Source organism: Sander vitreus, chromosome 5 (genome assembly GCF_031162955.1).
Source record: "Sander vitreus isolate 19-12246 chromosome 5, sanVit1, whole genome shotgun sequence".
Taxonomy (NCBI): domain Eukaryota; kingdom Metazoa; phylum Chordata; class Actinopteri; order Perciformes; family Percidae; genus Sander; species Sander vitreus.
This window is the reverse complement of record NC_135859.1, coordinates 15,610,210-15,627,439: the sequence shown is the minus strand read 5'-3', so window position 1 is coordinate 15,627,439 and position 17,230 is coordinate 15,610,210. Positions and strand designations below refer to the sequence as shown.

General features: G+C 38.1%; 3 protein-coding genes across 4 annotated transcripts; 2 read left to right on the top strand and 1 right to left on the bottom strand.

Annotated features, from left to right (window-relative positions):
- Positions 1–22: 22 nt before the first annotated feature.
- On the bottom strand, positions 23–5,377 carry LOC144518133 (betaine--homocysteine S-methyltransferase 1-like). The gene is made up of 8 exons (XM_078250566.1): positions 5,268–5,377; positions 4,376–4,508; positions 4,143–4,255; positions 3,828–4,019; positions 3,567–3,714; positions 3,274–3,456; positions 2,587–2,815; positions 23–2,365 (listed from the first exon to the last, which is right to left on the bottom strand). The coding sequence occupies exons 1-8, from the start codon at positions 5,289–5,291 to the stop codon at positions 2,248–2,250; spliced, it is 1,140 nt and encodes a 379-aa protein (XP_078106692.1). The 5' UTR covers positions 5,292–5,377; the 3' UTR covers positions 23–2,247.
- Positions 5,378–6,117: 740 nt separating this feature from the next.
- Positions 6,118–10,147, top strand: cenph (centromere protein H). Of its 2 annotated transcripts, none has more exons than XM_078249701.1 (10): positions 6,118–6,223; positions 7,076–7,198; positions 7,393–7,448; positions 7,532–7,577; positions 7,687–7,755; positions 7,874–7,930; positions 8,023–8,086; positions 9,441–9,492; positions 9,584–9,744; positions 9,978–10,147. In XM_078249701.1, the coding sequence occupies exons 2-10, from the start codon at positions 7,095–7,097 to the stop codon at positions 10,068–10,070; spliced, it is 702 nt and encodes a 233-aa protein (XP_078105827.1). In that variant the 5' UTR covers positions 6,118–6,223; positions 7,076–7,094; the 3' UTR covers positions 10,071–10,147. The 2 variants fall into 2 exon arrangements, with proteins under 2 accessions (XP_078105827.1, XP_078105828.1); XM_078249702.1 differs by lacking the exon at positions 6,118–6,223 and adding an exon at positions 6,230–6,442.
- Positions 10,148–10,249: 102 nt separating this feature from the next.
- On the top strand, positions 10,250–14,137 carry dimt1l (DIM1 dimethyladenosine transferase 1-like (S. cerevisiae)). Its single transcript, XM_078250565.1, has 12 exons — positions 10,250–10,422; positions 11,568–11,641; positions 11,767–11,853; positions 12,060–12,121; positions 12,231–12,324; positions 12,417–12,466; positions 12,558–12,681; positions 12,837–12,929; positions 13,033–13,097; positions 13,198–13,261; positions 13,375–13,481; positions 13,585–14,137. Exons 1-12 carry the CDS (start codon positions 10,365–10,367, stop codon positions 13,625–13,627), a joined length of 921 nt encoding a protein of 306 aa, XP_078106691.1. The 5' UTR covers positions 10,250–10,364; the 3' UTR covers positions 13,628–14,137.
- Positions 14,138–17,230: the final 3,093 nt, after the last annotated feature.

The following is a 17,230-nucleotide window of genomic DNA, read 5'->3' as shown; positions in this document are numbered from 1 at the left end:
AACTAATAAATGCAGTGGTGGGTAAAGATACCAGCTTTGTTTTTATGTGAAATTTGTTATTCATGACACAGTTTAGAGAAATAAAAAGTAATATGATCAGACATATAGTGGGGCAAAAAAGTATTTAGTCAGCCACCAATTGTGCAAGTTCTCCCACTTAAAAAGATGAGAGAGGCCTGTAATTTTCATCGTAGGTACACTTCAACTATGAGAGACAAAATGAGAAAAAATCCAGAAAATCACATTGTAGGATTTTTAATGAATTTATTTGCAAATTCCTCAGGAAATTAAGTATTTGGTCACCTACAAACAAGCAAGATTTCTGGCTCTCACAGACCTGTAACTTCTCCTTTAAGAGGCTCCTCTGTCCTCCACTCGTTACCTCTATTAATGGCACCTGTTTGAACTTGTTATCAGTATAAAAGACACCTGTCCACAACCTCAAACAGTCACACTCCAAACTCCACTATGGCCAAGACCAAAGAGCTGTCAAAGGACACCAGAAACAAAATTGTAGACCTGCACCAGGCTGGGAAGACTGCATCTGCAATAGGTAAGCAGCTTGGTGTGAAGAAATCAACTGTGGGAGAAATTATAAGAAAATGGAAGACATACAAGACCACTAATAATCTCCCTCGATCCGGGACTCCACGCAAGATCTCACCCCGTGGGGTCAAAATGATCACAAGAACGGTGAGCAAAAATCCCAGAACCACACGGGGGGACCTAGTGAATGACCTGCAGAGAGCTGGGACCAAAGTAACAAAGGCTACCATCAGTAACACACTACGCCGCCAGGGACTCAAATCCTGCAGTGCCAGACGTGTCCCCCTGCTTAAGCCAGTACATGTCCAGACCCGTCTGGAGTTTGCTAGAGAGCATTTGGATGATCCAGAAGAGGATTGGGAGAATGGTCAGATGAAACCAAAATAGAATATAATAAACTCGTCGTGTTTGGAGGGGAAATAATGCTGAGTTGCATTAAAAGAACACCATACCTACTGTGAAGCATGGGGGTAGAAACATCATGCTTTGGGGCTGTTTTTCTGCAAAGGGACCAGGACGACTGATCCGTGTAAAGGAAAGAATGAATGGGGCCATGTATCGTGAGATTTTGAGTGAAAACCTCCTTCCATCAGCAAGGGCATTGAAGATGAAACGTGGCTGGGTCTTTCAGCATGATAATGATCCCAAACACACCGCCCGGGCAACGAAGGAGTGGCTTCGTAAGAAGCATTTCAAGGTCCTGGAGTAGCCTAGCCAGTCTCCAGATCTCAACCCCATAGAAAATTTTTGGAGGGAGTTGAAAGTCCGTGTTGCCCAGTGACAACCCCAAAACATCACTGCTCTAGAGGAGATCTGCATGGAGGAATGGGCCAAAATACCAGCAACAATGTGTGAAAACCTTGTGAAGACTTACAGAAAACGTTTGACCTCTGTCATTGCCAACAAAGGGTATATAACAAAGTATTGAGATGAACTTTTGTTATTGACCAAATACTTATTTTCCACCATAATTTGCAAATAAATTCATTAAAAATCCTACAATGTGATTTTCTGGATTGCTTTTCTCATTTTGTCTCTCATAGTTGAAGTGTACCTATGATGAAAATTACAGGCCTCTCTCATATTTTTAAGTGGGAGAACTTGCACAATTGGTGGCTGACTAAATACTTTTTTGCCCCACTGTACAAGGAATACAGTATAGTCATATTTCACTATACAGAAATGTTCAGTAGAGACAGGTGATTGAAGTTGGGCTACTTCACTTACTAAACCTATCTGTATACAGTAACACATTTAGCAGTGCGTTTCTTTTTACAAAACAGGATTGTTGGAAAAACAAACTCATTTTTATTTATGTGAAAATATTTTCCAGCAAAATTACAATAATCAATCAACAAATATGATTAACTTATGAAGAGGTTTTACAACAAAAAAGACTATTAACTAGTAAAAGGCCAACTGTGTTCAATCTATGTATTATTAGGTTTGGGGATAGAGCATAGTAATTACAGAAAATAGAGGAAGCAGCTGATTCACTGATGACTGAACCCAAGTTATAGTATGTGTATTATAGCCAAGCCAATTGCCTTATAATAAAATAATAAGAGGGGCTGTTGAGTTTTGAAACAAAAGATCTGGCTAATCAGATCCTCAATTGCCATTCATTACAGTATATGAAAAAAGGGACCATCTGATCACACATATAAAGAATACAGCAAACTGCATAGTGTATACAAGAGATCACATTTGTATTTTTGTTTCAAGCTGTTTTTCATAATCATCGGCTGGTGTGGCCATGGAAGGGCATTTGGGACGTCCAGAAGCAGGCAAAAGGTTTTCCCAGTACTCCCGACGAGCCCTAAGACACATTTTCGTAGATTAGTAGGTTGTAAACCAGCACTTTTGCAGATCAGGAACACACACTTTTTTCTATTTCTCCTGTTATTTTGCCTCCTTTGTTATAACTTTCACCATGCCACTGTATGTATAATACATAATATGGATTTCAGTCTTTTGGTAAACTGTTTAAAGTAGATGGAGCATGCTTTTAATACAGTAGCTGTTTCTGCTCAGTCTTACCTGGCTCTGACCCAGGGTTTAGTGTGCATCTCCAGAGCAGCTCCCCAAAGTCCGTGCTTCTCTGAAGCTGGTGGGAGGAATCCCCTCTCTGCAGCCACTTCTTCTGCTATAGCTCTGATATGGTAGGGCTCAAATCCACAGCAGCCACCAATGTAGCGAATTCCAGCATTGTACGCCTCTCTGGCATACTTATGGATGTCCCAGCGGGTCATTGCTCTGGTCTCCAATGCTGAGAGGATAGTAAAATATTTAAGTGTGAGCATTTTGTCATTTCGGTGCTCTCATTAAACTGCATATAAGGGCAGTTTCAAAAGGTAGTAACACATGAGATCTACACTCACATACCTTACAAGCTTATTCGTACATACATACTTACATAAATATACAAAACTACAGTTTACAAATTAACATTCAGACTGTTCCTAACAAAGATTTGGAGTGCATGGTTGGGTTATTTAAACAGGATCATTTAATTATAGACCCTGTTTGGTAAACATAGGACAGATCTTAGCTAAAGTGCTATTTTTTTTGTACCGTCAATCTAAAAAATGTTTTTAATTGTTTGCTGTTTGGTGCAAAAACAAACACATAAAGGCATTACATGAATGTACTGGAATAACAGTAATGTAATTGAATATAAAACAGTTTTCTCATTATTCTGCAGAAAATAATTATACAAATACTGACCGAAGGGGTATTCGGGTAGGCTGGTGTATCCGCCGATGTTGCACTCAGGTGTGTGAAAACCCAGCGGCTGGATCATGAGATGTGCTTTGAGACCAGCTTTCTCTAACCCTGCTTTCATCAACTTCACTGTTTGAACGCATGTCAGAGGGTCCAAGTGGCAATTTACGCCAACAATGTCAGCTCCTGCACGTGAACACATTAATACACAATAAAATAAAACACACTCAGATTGTACAGCTGAAACATGTCAAACTTGCCGACTTGAAGTACCACATCACAGAAGGTTGATGTACCAGCTTTGACCAGCCTGACAGCACACTGTCCAGGTGGGACTCCGTGCATGTCTCCGTGAGGGGAGATGCACAGTGTTGCACCCACTGGTTTACCGCTGGTCTTAAGCACCTCCACTGCCCACACTGCCTCTTCCACATGATCAACAAACTGCAGGAGGAATGTGCATTGAATCATTAAACAAGACATAGCAGAAAAAAAACACTGAACTTATGCACATTACCATCTGTTGTACAGTTATTTCTCCCGGGTACTGTTCATACCTCCACTATAAAGAAATCAATGTCCTTCTTGAGGAAGTCATCCATCTGTTTCTTAAAGATGGCCTTGACCTCAGTCTCACTGTGACTCTTCACATAACAGGGAGTCTTAGACACACACCCAGCGACCAATGCATCACCCTCATTGGCTACCTCCCTGGCCAGGTCACAGGCTGCCTCATTGATCTGGGCCCCCTGGATCAGACGAGAGCAGATTGTGATACCAGACTAATGTTAGAATCATTTTCATCAAGTACAGTAAGGCAAACAGGATGAGGATGTCATTAGATTTGTCTGATAGGTGTTTTTTCCACTGACGGTGATGTTGGTGACATTGCCACTGATCTCCAGTTTATCCTCACTGCAGTAGAAGGTGAATGTCTGAATCACATTGGCTCCTGCTCTCAGGAACTCCCTGTGCAGCTGCCGAACTGACAGAAAGAGAGGTAGAAAGAGGGGCTTTTACGGAAAACACAAAAACATTGTATGCAAGTAAAAAAGTGCTTTATAAGAATATACTCATATCATGTTAATAAATAAGTAACATGTACCTGCTTCAGGATGTTCAACAGCAGCCTCAGGTGTCCAGTGCCCAGCCTTCACATAGCCACGTCGCTCTAGCTGCATCACATAACCTCCATCTCCTACAACCACCTCCCCAGCATTTAGTCGCTCCAGGATACCCTGAGTGCACACACACACACACACACACACACACACACACACACACACACACACAATGTGTATTGCCACAATGTATTTGGTTACAATACTGAAACAAATATTGTATTCTGAAAACATTAACATTATTGTTTTGCATTTCTTACTGCCTGTTAGTCTCCCTGACAAGAGATGTCCAGGCTGGACAGACCATAGCACTGAAAATCAGTAAACCATTTCTCTACACAATTATGTTAAGATCAATGTAGTCCAAATCAAATCAAATTATCACAGAGCAAACTGTGAAGGTCTGATAAATATCCACAGCTAAAATTATACTGATGACAATGCCCTCGTTCATGTTTAATTAGGTTTATTACGCCACAAAAACTATTCACAATTTACATGATGTACACAGTATGCTACTTATTTGAGGCAGTCATTGTAATTGTCCTTGTGGGATTAATAAAGTATACATTGTTATTATTACTATTACTATTAAACAGTGTCGATTGAACTTCCATCTTATTTTCTGTCCAGAAGCACCTGGTAAGATTCAGTTGTTCGTTTTTCACCTTTTCTACTTAGGCTACTGCATGTCGTATGCATTATGTTGAATAAACTTTAGGGTGAGCATTTATATTAATCAATTAACTGCTCTTAGGAATGCAGTCGAAAACATTCAGGTTTGGGACACTAGTTAAAAGACGACTTTCATAAGTCATACGACAGACAGGACTAGTCCAAAATGCGCAGATTTGTGCACAATACTGTTACTCTTACCCTTTTCTCCTCCTTGCTGTCCATCGTCGACGTGTCTGTGCACCGTTCAGAACTGTTTTTACAGTCTATAATAATGAAACAGGCCGGCGCTGATATCGTGCGTCACTGAAATGAGCACGATAATCTCACGAGAATTGAGGAAGACATATTAGTAGAAGATCCTATGATCTATCATAATTGTTTTTAATTCATACGTTTTTCGCCAAAACATGTCTGCTTTAGAGCCTTTTGAGATGTTTGCCTCGCCTGAAAAATTATGAGAGTATACAGTAGGCTACACTCTCAACATCATTCATAAAGTATCGTTAGGCCTATAGTCGAAATGCCAGACGGACGGAGGGTTTCCAAGAAATTTGAAGATCCCCTCCAGGCTCCAGACATATGCGGACCTATATAAAAAATAACGTGTTGAATAGCCACTACTTTGTGTCTGATGTGTTTCTTTCCACAACAACTTCGATACAATAATATAGTATATACATATTTATATATAAATAATATTGAAGAAGTTCCAAGTTAAACTTGAGAAATCAGTTATTTGACATTTTTAGAGACTGTTAATGCAGATGTGGCTATTGCAGAAAAACTGGAATTATTCATTGGCTGAGTAAATTAATCCACAACACAATGGCACTGCATAATACATAACTAATTATCTACCTTTGTTAACCTTAAAAAATAATGACACCTCATTAATTTTTGTTATTTTTTATCTCATTCTGTATGTAGCTAATGCAATACTTCGTGGCTCTATTTGATTTCCCCACATCAACAAACCTTTTCCTCTTGGCCTACAGGGGGTGCTGCTCAATGTTGTGACCAGACATGTGATGTCACTTCCTGGCGGGATTTCGATCTGAAAACGGATGTAAACAAAACAAGTGACCGATTTAACGGCGACTGTTGTCTTAATACATTCATGCGACTGATACAATTGACAAGTGCAGTACTTTTTGGTAAGCAGTTCTCATATGTGACAGCCGCTGAAGGCATTTGTAAAGTTATTGTCGAAATGTTCGTAGTAAACAGTCGTAGTAAGGTAACGTAACGGTATCTAGCAACGTTAACTGTTAGAGAGGAGGAGGTCATTTCTGAGATAGTCGTATAAATTAAGAGCATAGCTTCAGTAGCGCTGCATTTATTTAATTTTGCAACGTTAACCTCAGTTAAACAAGGTAAGTACTGTTAACCAACCACTGTTCGTTAATGTCCGAACCTAATATAATCCCTGTAACGTTACTCAGATATCAAACTGTTTACAAGGGGATGTTGACTTTGCGTTAGTGTTAAATGTTTGTTTACACTGGATTATCGTACGTTAACCCACTGTTGTACTTAAGTAAATTTGAAGGTACTAGTATTGTTGTTAACGTTACTAGGGTATTTCCATTTTCGCTCCTTTATACTATTAAACTTACTCCACCAGAGTTAAAGGAAGTAACGTTGATTACATTAGGACGTAACACCAAATTGTTTAATTCTACAAACCAAACCAAGTCAGTGACTTTTTATTTTCATGTACACTAGTTCATTAGTTTCTGACGATTATATTTTCACTTGGTGTGTTTGCCTTTTCATATTAACCTTGTACTGTAGTAAGAATTAGATTTACCCTACAATTTTCTTTCATTTACTATTCAGTGTCATTCTCCTGCATGATTGTTTTTGCTTGGATATTAGTTTAGCGAATTCAATACCTCATAAGTAGTAATTCACTCTTTTGGGTCAACAATATTACCTTGTTTAAGCTCCTTCGAACAAACCCAGGTGATCTGACATTTTATCTGAGTTGATTTGTCTCTCTTTAGGTGCCTTCACTGTTTTGTCATGGACCCATCTGACAACATGGTGGAGGCTGTGGCACTGAATAACGGTCCTTCTCCTGACAGCTCCACCGGACAGAAAGATGCCTTGCCTCAAGACATGCTGAGGTTCTACCTCCACATCTGCTTTAACACTTCTATTATTATGCAGTTTACAATAAATAATGGAGTGCTATTTTATTTGATGAATAACACCCCAACACCTAAACGTTCCATCCACTTGTTGTATGCCCATGACAGCACTTTACCTCTTGTCATAAAACAATTACAAACTTTAAAATGGCTGAAATTACTGTTTACAGAATAAAACAACAGATGTCCAACCAGTGCTTTGAGATGGCAGTACAGCTCCAAGCAGGTATATAACTATGTGCATTTCCCCATCATATTGCATTTTCATTAAGTGCACAAACCAAGCATTACTATTGTTTCCTGTAACAGGAAAAAGTAAGAGATCATGCAGCACATCTGAAGCTGAGAGAGACTTGTGAGTATTTGAAATAACCCTATTAATGTTTATCTAAAATGTAAACCAAATGGAAGATTAGAGTTGGTTTCAAAATGTATTAACATTTATTTTTCATTAAATGTTGCAGGCCAGATTATGTCAATGAGATGGAAAGAGTCAAGACAATTAATTTTAACAGCACATTGACACTGCACAGGTAAACCGATGCCTTGTCCTTTGTGATGAGGGACTTCCCCACTATATAAGATGTATGGAAGTGTAATCAAGAAGCAGTAAACTTTGGACCAATCATTGATTTAACTGTTGTCTTTCAGAATGCAGATGTGGCATGCTATTGGAGAAAAACTGAAACAGAATGATTCAGAGGCAGTGTAAGTCAATTTACAACATACTGACAACTGACATACATTTATTTTTTTGACTATTTTTTGATGATTGTATCATACACTTGTGTTTTTCTCAGTGCCCTGAAAGCTGTGAATGATCGCTGCATGGCTCTTTGTTCACAAATAAAACAACTTCAACAAGTAAGCAGCCTTATCATCCATTGTGCATATATTTTCTTTTTGTCTGCGATATTACCATATTTATAACATTTGTGTATATATAAAGTAGTTTCATAACTGGTTTGACATGAGATGAAATTGCACTGTTTGTACTTTATGTTTTTCTGCTGTTTTTAGATGCCAAATTAAATGAAGGAAAAAAAAATGAGACTACTGTAATAACTTTCAATAGTAGATACAAATGTTTCTGCAACCCAGTGAATAATGTGTGGTCCAACAGGTATATGGTGTCAATTACTACCCCCCTATGCCCAGGACTGAAATTTCTAAAGCAATATATCGTTTTGGTAAAATAATCAGCACCAACTGGTTTCCCTGAGAAACGCATATAATCAATATAAATAATAATAATATCACTGTTCTTAATTACCTCTTTATATAGATGTGTTTACAATTGTTCAGATTTAAGAGGACATATTGACTCCTACAGCTGGCAGCTAATGCTTCAGTTCTTTGCAAGTTTACTGCCACAAAGTTGAGATGTGTGAATTAAAATTGAAATATAGTTGTGGTAGAAACAAAATGCTTAGAAGAGATTAGAGATGGTCCGATACCATTTTTTTGCTTCCCGATACCGATTCCGATACCTGAACTTGCGTATCGGCCGATACCGAGTACCGATCCGATACCAGTGTGTCATATATTTTTATTATGGTTTAACAGCTGTATACTACTATCCCTGTATGGATGATATGATGTATAACAGCTGTATACTACTATCCCTGTATGGATGATATGACGTATAACAGCTGTATACTACTATCCCTGTATGGATGATATGATGTATAACAGCTGTATACTACTATCCCTGTATGGATGATATGATGTATAACAGCTGTATACTACTATCCCTGTATGGATGATATGACGTATAACAGCTGTATACTACTATCCCTGTATGGATGATATGACGTATAACAGCTGTATACTACTATCCCTGTATGGATGATATGACGTATAACAGCTGTATACTACTATCCCTGTATGGATGATATGACGTATAACAGCTGTATACTACTATCCCTGTATGGATGATATGATGTATAACAGCTGTATACTACTATCCCTGTATGGATGTGATATGGTTTCTATCTTTGTTTTCAGTCTGGCTCAGGTTAAACTCTTTCTGAAACATGAACAATGAACGCCCCAGAACTTTTCTTTTAACTTTTTTTTTTAGGGCTTTATTACGTGGTATCGGATCGGTGCATGAACTCCAGTACTTCTCGATACCGTTTTTTTTAATACATCAATAGTGTTCTGTGAAATTGAGATTATTCATTTTGAACCAGATTCTCTTCTGTTTTGTTAACAGGAGTCCAGAGATCTTCAAGATGAAATCACAGAAATACAGAAGAAGAGGCTTGGTATGAAATATGGTTTACAACTAAAAAGTACAATTTGAGTTTGATTAAATTTTTTTCCATAGTCCAGTTTGTTGACAATTTGTGTGTGTAGAGATGAAGCGGCTCACACATGAGAAAATGAAAGCGATGGAGGAGTTGATGTCCAAGAAAGAGCACCCGGATACAGAGAAGTACAAAGCTGTGTTGGAAAAAGGCCAGGCCAACCTGGAGAAGTACAAAAAGATGGTCATCATGGCACAGAACGTCCTCAGGGTACATCAATTGTACAGGAATTGTGTTAAAGAAAATACACTGTCTGTCAGTACAATGTTTTGTACTTGATTTTTGAATTTATTTTTTCTATCTGTCCCTGGCGCTTTGGGTCTAGAAAAGCGCTTTACCAATGAAATGTGGTATTAATATTATTATTATTATTATAATGTTTGAAAATTGTTAATGCCTCAATGGCATTTGCAGCTGGTGTATTAATATAAGTTTCTCTTCAGGGAATCCTCTTGGCCTGTAAAGTCAACTGGCTGGATGATCCCAAACTTCGAGACATCGCCATGTCGCTGGAGGATTTTCCCATCTCTGACTGAAAAACGAATTCATTTGTTTCATATTTATATGTGTCTGTATTGTATTGTCAAATAAATAATAAACAAAACTGGTAAAATTCGTTTTGTGATTAAAAAGCATAAAAGTAATGTACATGATACCAGCTGCCACTAGAGGGCGGAGGAGGCCAGGGAAGATTTTAAACATACCGCACATCCTGTCCATGAAGAAAAGCAGGTTACACGTGTTTACTGCGCGCAGACCAGTCTATTGCCCAGACATATTTTTAATAATAATAATTTCTGGATCTTTAACCGGAATAAAACTAAGTAAAAATGCCGAAGGTCAAGGCGGAGAAGAAAAGCAGGCAGCATCAAGAGGTCAAAAACCAAGGTATGTTTGTCCAAGGAAGAGGTTAGCATTAGCATGATAGCAAACATCACTGTCAGCTGCTGAAGAAAATGGGCTTTAAAGTTCGTCTTCGTATCGCTATACATATTGGGCAGTTTTCAAGTCTGTTACCGTACCGCATGTTAAAGACCACACATTCATGGGAACTTTAGTTGTCTCTTCTGTTAATATTGGTTTACGTAACGTTAAGTTATAAACGCTAGTAATTAAGTTCTGCGAGACTCCAAACTGGAGTCAGGTAATCGTTATTTTATTTGGCTGACCCGCAAATGCACATGCATGCATTGTTTATGACAGTGAAATTGTCGAGTGTCTTCTTGTTATTTCGGCTTACCAAGTGTCAACCAAATAAGTTAAAGTCAAAACTATTGCCAATTGACGAGTTGAACAAGTATGGCCTCTAAACCGTCTCTGGTATGGCACAACTTAATTTTCTAGTTGTATTTTTGATTGAGGATACTATATTGGCTATATATATATCTCACAAATCAGCTTTTCGAAATATAAACGCTTATTTCACTAATTGAACGATATATTACAATGAAACAAGTACAAAACAAGTGTTCTAGATCCAGGTTTTACTCCCTAAACATTGTAACGTTTAGGGCTGCACGATATGAGGAAAATATGCGATAACGTTGAATATCACGATATCGATATTACTTGCGATAAATAAACATAAGTGTAATGCTAAAATACAACAAATTGCTTGTTGAATTTAAAACAAATGAAGAAAAATCATTTCCAACTTTTTATTAAACAAACTATACATTGAATTGAATATAAAAGGCACCACTGAAAAAGAGTGACAGTTAACATTTTAAAGTGCAGTTTTCAACTAACGCATCAAAATCTGTCGCGATATGTCACAGCCTTGTGTGTATTGCGCAAATTGATGTCGCGATGACAATAAAAAAAAAAAACGATATATTGTGCAGCCCTAATAATTATATTACAATTAACATTTTATGAGATTCTAGGAAATTTTCACTCCTGGGACAAACGCCTTAATTAAATTATGCAAGAGCCCTTGACTTAGAATAAAATGTACTTATTTGACTGTAAATGCTTTACTCATTAACATCCCACAAGCCTAGTACAAAGTGTCCCAATCCCGTCTGTTGCAGGCATCATGTTTAACACCGGCATGGGTCAGCACATCCTGAAGAATCCATTGATCGTCAATGGGATCATTGAGAAGGTACGCTGTAGGCTACTGGTGCACTCTGATACTGCAACGCGCACACAGAAGCACCCTGTAAACAGAGACTGTACACAGAGGATCATGATGCACAGTGTTCCTAAACCATGGTTGTGTTTTTTTAGGCTGCGCTGAGGCCAACAGATGTGGTTCTGGAGGTGGGACCTGGTACTGGTAACATGACGGTGAAATTGCTGGAAAAAGCCAAAAAGGTAAGAGCCTTTAGTCAGAATCTAGTTGTGTTGCCAGGGTTATTAGGTTTTTTTAACCCATGCCTCATGAAAATGTTGTTTTCCATCATTTTTTTGTTTCTTTAGTTTGAGTATGTTACCACTAAACTGGAGCTCATTAACTTTAAATACAGCCTATTAATTGATTGTCACTGTTGAGTCATAACAGAAATTGTTAATTTTTGCAGGTGGTGGCCTGTGAGTTGGACTGCAGATTAGTGGCTGAACTTCAAAAAAGAGTACAGTGCACGTGAGTAGAGACCGCAGCACTGTGCCACCACATATATTTGCAAAGTATCTGCAATTAAATAAAAAGTGAAATAAATGATCTAATAAAATGCCATTGTGCTCTCCAACAGACCCATGCAGACCAAACTTCAAATATTAGTCGGAGATGTCCTAAAAACAGATTTGCCTTTCTTCGACGTCTGTGTGGCTAATTTACCTTACCAGGTAAAAATACCGTTTTCCCTCCACTCTGCACACAGTTGAGTCGGTGTCATTCAATACATTTATCTCAAACTTGGCTTTTCTTAATTGTGCAGATTTCGTCACCGTTTGTCTTCAAGCTCCTGCTTCATCGACCTTTCTTCAGGTAAGAAGGCCCACTGAGAGTTTTTAACTGGGATCTTTGCATGTCCACGTTGAGCATTTAGCGACTCTTTTGTGTTTTTACTTTTGCTCAGGTGCGCCGTGTTGATGTTCCAGAGAGAGTTTGCCATGCGACTTGTTGCCAAACCTGGAGACAAGCTGTTCTGCAGACTGTCCATAAACACACAACTACTGGCTCGTGTCGACCATCTGATGAAGGTCAGCGTGCACTCTCTGATGTCTGTCTTACATGGCAACAGCGACTCTCTAGAAAACAGACACATCATGACAGTGTCTTTTAGATGGTTTACTTTCATCATTTTCCAGTGTTGCAACGACTGTGTCTCAGTGTCGATGTTTCCCCCCTCGACCAGGTAGGGAAGAACAATTTCCGTCCTCCTCCAAAAGTGGAGTCAAGTGTTGTCAGGATAGAACCGAAAAATCCTCCTCCTCCAGTTAACTTCCAGGTGAGGTTTGACTCTATTAATAGTTAATGCTGTGAAAATACAGTTGATCAACACGGGATGTAAATAGTAGATATTCAACTTTGTTTCCTTTTCTCCTGAAAAGGAGTGGGATGGCCTGGTCAGAATAGCCTTTGTAAGGAAAAACAAAACCCTCAATGCAGCTTTCAAGTAAGTACTTGCCTGCTGCACACACGGCCACACTAATCCAAGTCCATCTTGTCCGACACGCTCTTTAGACCGAACAATCATGTTGATTTATAATTTCTAGGTCCACTGCGGTAGAACAGCTGCTGGAAAAGAACTACAGAATTCACTGCTCTGTACATAATGTGGTGAGTCATAGTGTAGTTTTTTGGTCATGTTAGACTTGAGTGTTTTGTAACTGTACATTTAGGATCCCTCCTCAGCCAGTTTGAATCTAAAGTCTTGTGCTCCATCTTGACAGGAAATCCCAGCAGACTTCAGCATCAGCAAGAAGATTGAGAGTGTTTTGCAGGAGGCTGAATTCAGTGAGAAGAGAGCCAGGTCCATGGACATTGACGACTTCATGGTGTAAGCTGAACATCTACTACTTTTTATTTTCAACCCTTTTCCCCCCAAATAATCTACTAAAATACATATCTGTTTTAATTGTGAGTGTGTTCTTCATCCTCAGGTTGCTTCATGCATTCAACTCTGCAGGGATCCACTTTTCTTAGATGGCAGAGGTTAACTATAGAGACCAGTGCTGTGCCTCTGATGTCCTCCGGCCTTTATGATGAGAGGGGAGAAGTCAGCAGCCAGATGAGTGGGAAGATTGTCTGATCTTTCCTCTTCTGGAGCTTTGTTTGGATGACTTGGATTTCAAATGTTGAAATAGTTAGATGAAATGTACAAAGAATATTGGAGGATACATTTAAAGAGCTCATATTGAGTGTGCTATTTTACCCGTATGAGTACAGATCAAGTGTCCCTGGGCATGCATGGACAGCTTTTGGCAGAGCGAGGACCTGCCTCTGTGTGTGAATGTGTGTGTGTGTGTGTGTGTGTGTGTGTGTGTGTGTGAGTCATTTATTGAAAATAATCTGTAATGGATGATTATTCTAATCTAGAAGCAATCTACAATGTGTATGTCAAATACCTACTTGTGAAGAAGGTAAATATTTAACGTGTAGATTTTTGAGTGTGTACAGTCTCTTAAAATAAATTCTGATTGTGCTCAAGTTTTCTTTCTTTGTCAGGCTTTTCTTGTTCTGTGATAACACCATCTGACTAAATGGTACTGCAGACTAAGGCTGCAACTCCGAGTGGTGCGCAGATTCTCCAACTATCGATTACTGCCTTATAAATCCAGTTGTATTTTTTTATTAAGCATTGACATTTCTTTTGAAACTGTACAACTAAACTGGCCATTTGAAAGCATTTTGAAACAAAAATCCTAGATCAGGGGCTCTCATGTATAAATGGCTGAGTGTAATTTTAGTCAGCCAGCATATGATTGCGGGCCGCACAGGAAAAGTGCACACTGACATTTTTATGCCATATATCATTTATGACATTTTTTACTATTTATTCTTTGACGTTTCTATGACATACAGTACCAGTCAACATTTTGGACACGCGTTCCCATTCAAGTGAATTAGAAAGTGTGTGTCTAAACGTTTGACTGGTACTGTACTATACTGACTTTTAATAGTAATTTCATAGGATGTCAAAATGACAAAGTCAGAATGTTATGTCATCAAAAAGTCAAAGTACTTCATAGCATAGTATGCCATACAAATGCCAAACAATTTGAAGTATCATATGCTATAAATAAGCTTTCCATCGTGGTTACAATATGCAACTACATCTGTATTTTGGAAACTTTGTTTTGATGGTCCTTACCGGAAATCGTTGACGTATCTTATTTTTTCTCTCTTGACACTTGGACCGCTTGATGGTTCGCGATTGCCCTCCAGTGGTTGCAATATGCAACTACATCTGTATTTGGATATTGCTATTTTGATAGTTATCTTATCGGAAATCTCTGTAGTTTGTTATTGATTCTTTCTATTCTACGAATTAGCTTTTACAGCGACAATCAGTACCGTCAATGAAGTGTGCAGTGGAAGGTAATCACTGTGACCGCTAGAGGGCAATGAACAACATACTTAGTCATAGGTGGCAATTGGTCATCTGTCAAGCTACTAAACAAATTCGTATTTGGTTATAGAGGTAATCAGTGTTGGGCAAGTTACTTCCAAAATGTAATACATTATAGAATACTAGTGTCATTTGAGAGTAATTAGTTATATTACAATATTACTGTCTCTGAATTGTTATGCGTTACACTTTTGCATTACTTTTGAGTTACTTTCACCAAAATAACAGGGGATGTTTGATTTGGCAGCTAGCTTGTGAATTTCACCACCGGATCAATAAAGTCTCCTCTTTATCCACTTTAATACATCATAGATTATTCATATTTTGTATAATTAATATAAATATGCAAAGTAACTAAAGCTATAAAAAATAGATAAGTAAAACGTATAATAGGCAAGTAGGAGAAAATGAAAATACTCAATTAAGTACGTCAAGTAAGTACGGCATTGTTGTAAAATGTTTGTTTATAGAACTTGAATAAGAAATTCATGTTGTTTAGTTTAAAACACCCTAAAGGAAATGTTCAATTATAGTGTGATTAAAACTGACTATTTACATTACTTACAGTACTTGATTTACAGCTGATTTGTGAAAAGGTAGCCTACACAATCTTATTTCACAGTAATTTAGTTTTACTACGAACCGTCACAGGAAGTGCTTTTATTTTGAAGTAGGCTACACGGAAGTTGCCTGTTGTGTAAGCCTACTCTTGCTAGCTTACTGAGATGCAACATGTCCGTCAGGCTCAAGTTGTTCACTTTCTTGTTTGTAAAACTGCAACATATTGAATAGTAAATGGTCACAGTAAAAGACAAGCGTTTTTGCTCGTCATTCGAAGCCATTCGACTACAGGCATAGTTACTCTCCACGGCTGATAAAATGCAATGATATTTACGTGTAGCAAGCCTCAACATTAATTCCCGACATGTTTATATCTGTCAGCCGCTGCCGTACCGTCACCTGTTGGTCCCATGTTGGGACTGTAATACAGTCTATGGTTGGGACATACATGTTGTCCGTACCGTCTCTGGTTCTGGCTCTGACCACGGGAACAGAAACAGGACAGCTCACTTCAACGCAGCGTAATAACTCCTGAAAATAATATCCATCTCGCAAATGTATTTGTCTCTGCAGTCATCTCAACCACCGAATACAACGACAGGAAATAATACGGCTTTTTTTTTTCCTGTGAAGAAATGTGTCGCGGTGTTGGTGAATTCTTAAAAACAACAACGCACCACTAAATGTTGCGTTAAAATGCGTTGTAACTCGCGTTACTGAGATTGTAACGAGAGTATAATATTACCGAAATTGAATTAGTAATGCGTTATATTACTGCGTTACAGCAAAAAGGAATACATTACTGTAATTGCATAACTTTTTTAACGCGTTACTCCCAACACTGGCGGTAATAGTTACATCTTCTAATCTACCTCAGTATTGTTGACTATGTACACAATGCCTATAATGTCATTTTACGTTCTGTATGACAAATCAAACTACAATTAACTGTTCAGATGTCGTTTGCCTTCAAGCAACATGCAGCATCAACCTTTCAGGTTAGAAATAACTGGTTGTATAATAGGCTACCTTAAAGTAATTAGTTGGAAAGTACCTTTTCTGAATCAATTTATGCTGACAATACCTGTATGTAAAGGGAAACATAGGGGATAATTCAAAATATAAAAACATAATGGAATAGTTTGCAATAAGGCTCTCAGGCATTCATTACTTTCAACTATTTATTCTCCTTTGGATCGACTTTTCTAATTATATCTGAGTCAGCACACATGTAGCCTAGGCATCATTTACTCTTCCCTCCTCTTTTGCATCTTTTGTTGGGGAAGTAACCTCCTTAAATGTGCATATGACAATTATTCACCTCAATGATAAATGAATTAATTTTAATGTAGCATATTAATAAACCCCTGGACTGTAATATTTCAGATGTGTATGAGCAATATTTCTGCTCATGTTCAAAACGTTGTGCACATTGAAAATATATCTGTGTTCTCTTTGAGGAGTTGTGATATTTTGAGAAAAATAAATAATAATAATAATAATAATAATAATAATAATAATAATAGGGTATTAGAAGAATACAGTCACTTTATTTCAAAAAAGAATCTACCTGCACCATAGTCTGCTGTGTGATTGTTCTGCTGAGCCCCGTTTGA

Coding starts and splice junctions, on each gene's coding strand:
- LOC144518133 (XM_078250566.1), bottom strand. CDS start 5,291: ATGGACAGCAAGGAGGAGAAAAGG. Junction 3,715..3,827: donor TTGATTTCTTTATAGTGGAG/GTATGAACAGTA, acceptor TTCCTCCTGCAG/TTTGTTGATCATGTGGAAGA. Junction 2,816..3,273: donor CCTACCCGAATACCCCTTCG/GTCAGTATTTGT, acceptor CTATCCTCTCAG/CATTGGAGACCAGAGCAATG.
- cenph (XM_078249701.1), top strand. CDS start 7,095: ATGGACCCATCTGACAACATGGTGGAGGCTGTGGCACTGAATAACGGT. Junction 7,756..7,873: donor AGCACATTGACACTGCACAG/GTAAACCGATGC, acceptor GTTGTCTTTCAG/AATGCAGATGTGGCATGCTA. Junction 9,745..9,977: donor TGGCACAGAACGTCCTCAGG/GTACATCAATTG, acceptor GTTTCTCTTCAG/GGAATCCTCTTGGCCTGTAA.
- dimt1l (XM_078250565.1), top strand. CDS start 10,365: ATGCCGAAGGTCAAGGCGGAGAAGAAAAGCAGGCAGCATCAAGAGGTC. Junction 13,262..13,374: donor ACTGCTCTGTACATAATGTG/GTGAGTCATAGT, acceptor CCATCTTGACAG/GAAATCCCAGCAGACTTCAG. Junction 13,482..13,584: donor GACATTGACGACTTCATGGT/GTAAGCTGAACA, acceptor CTTCATCCTCAG/GTTGCTTCATGCATTCAACT.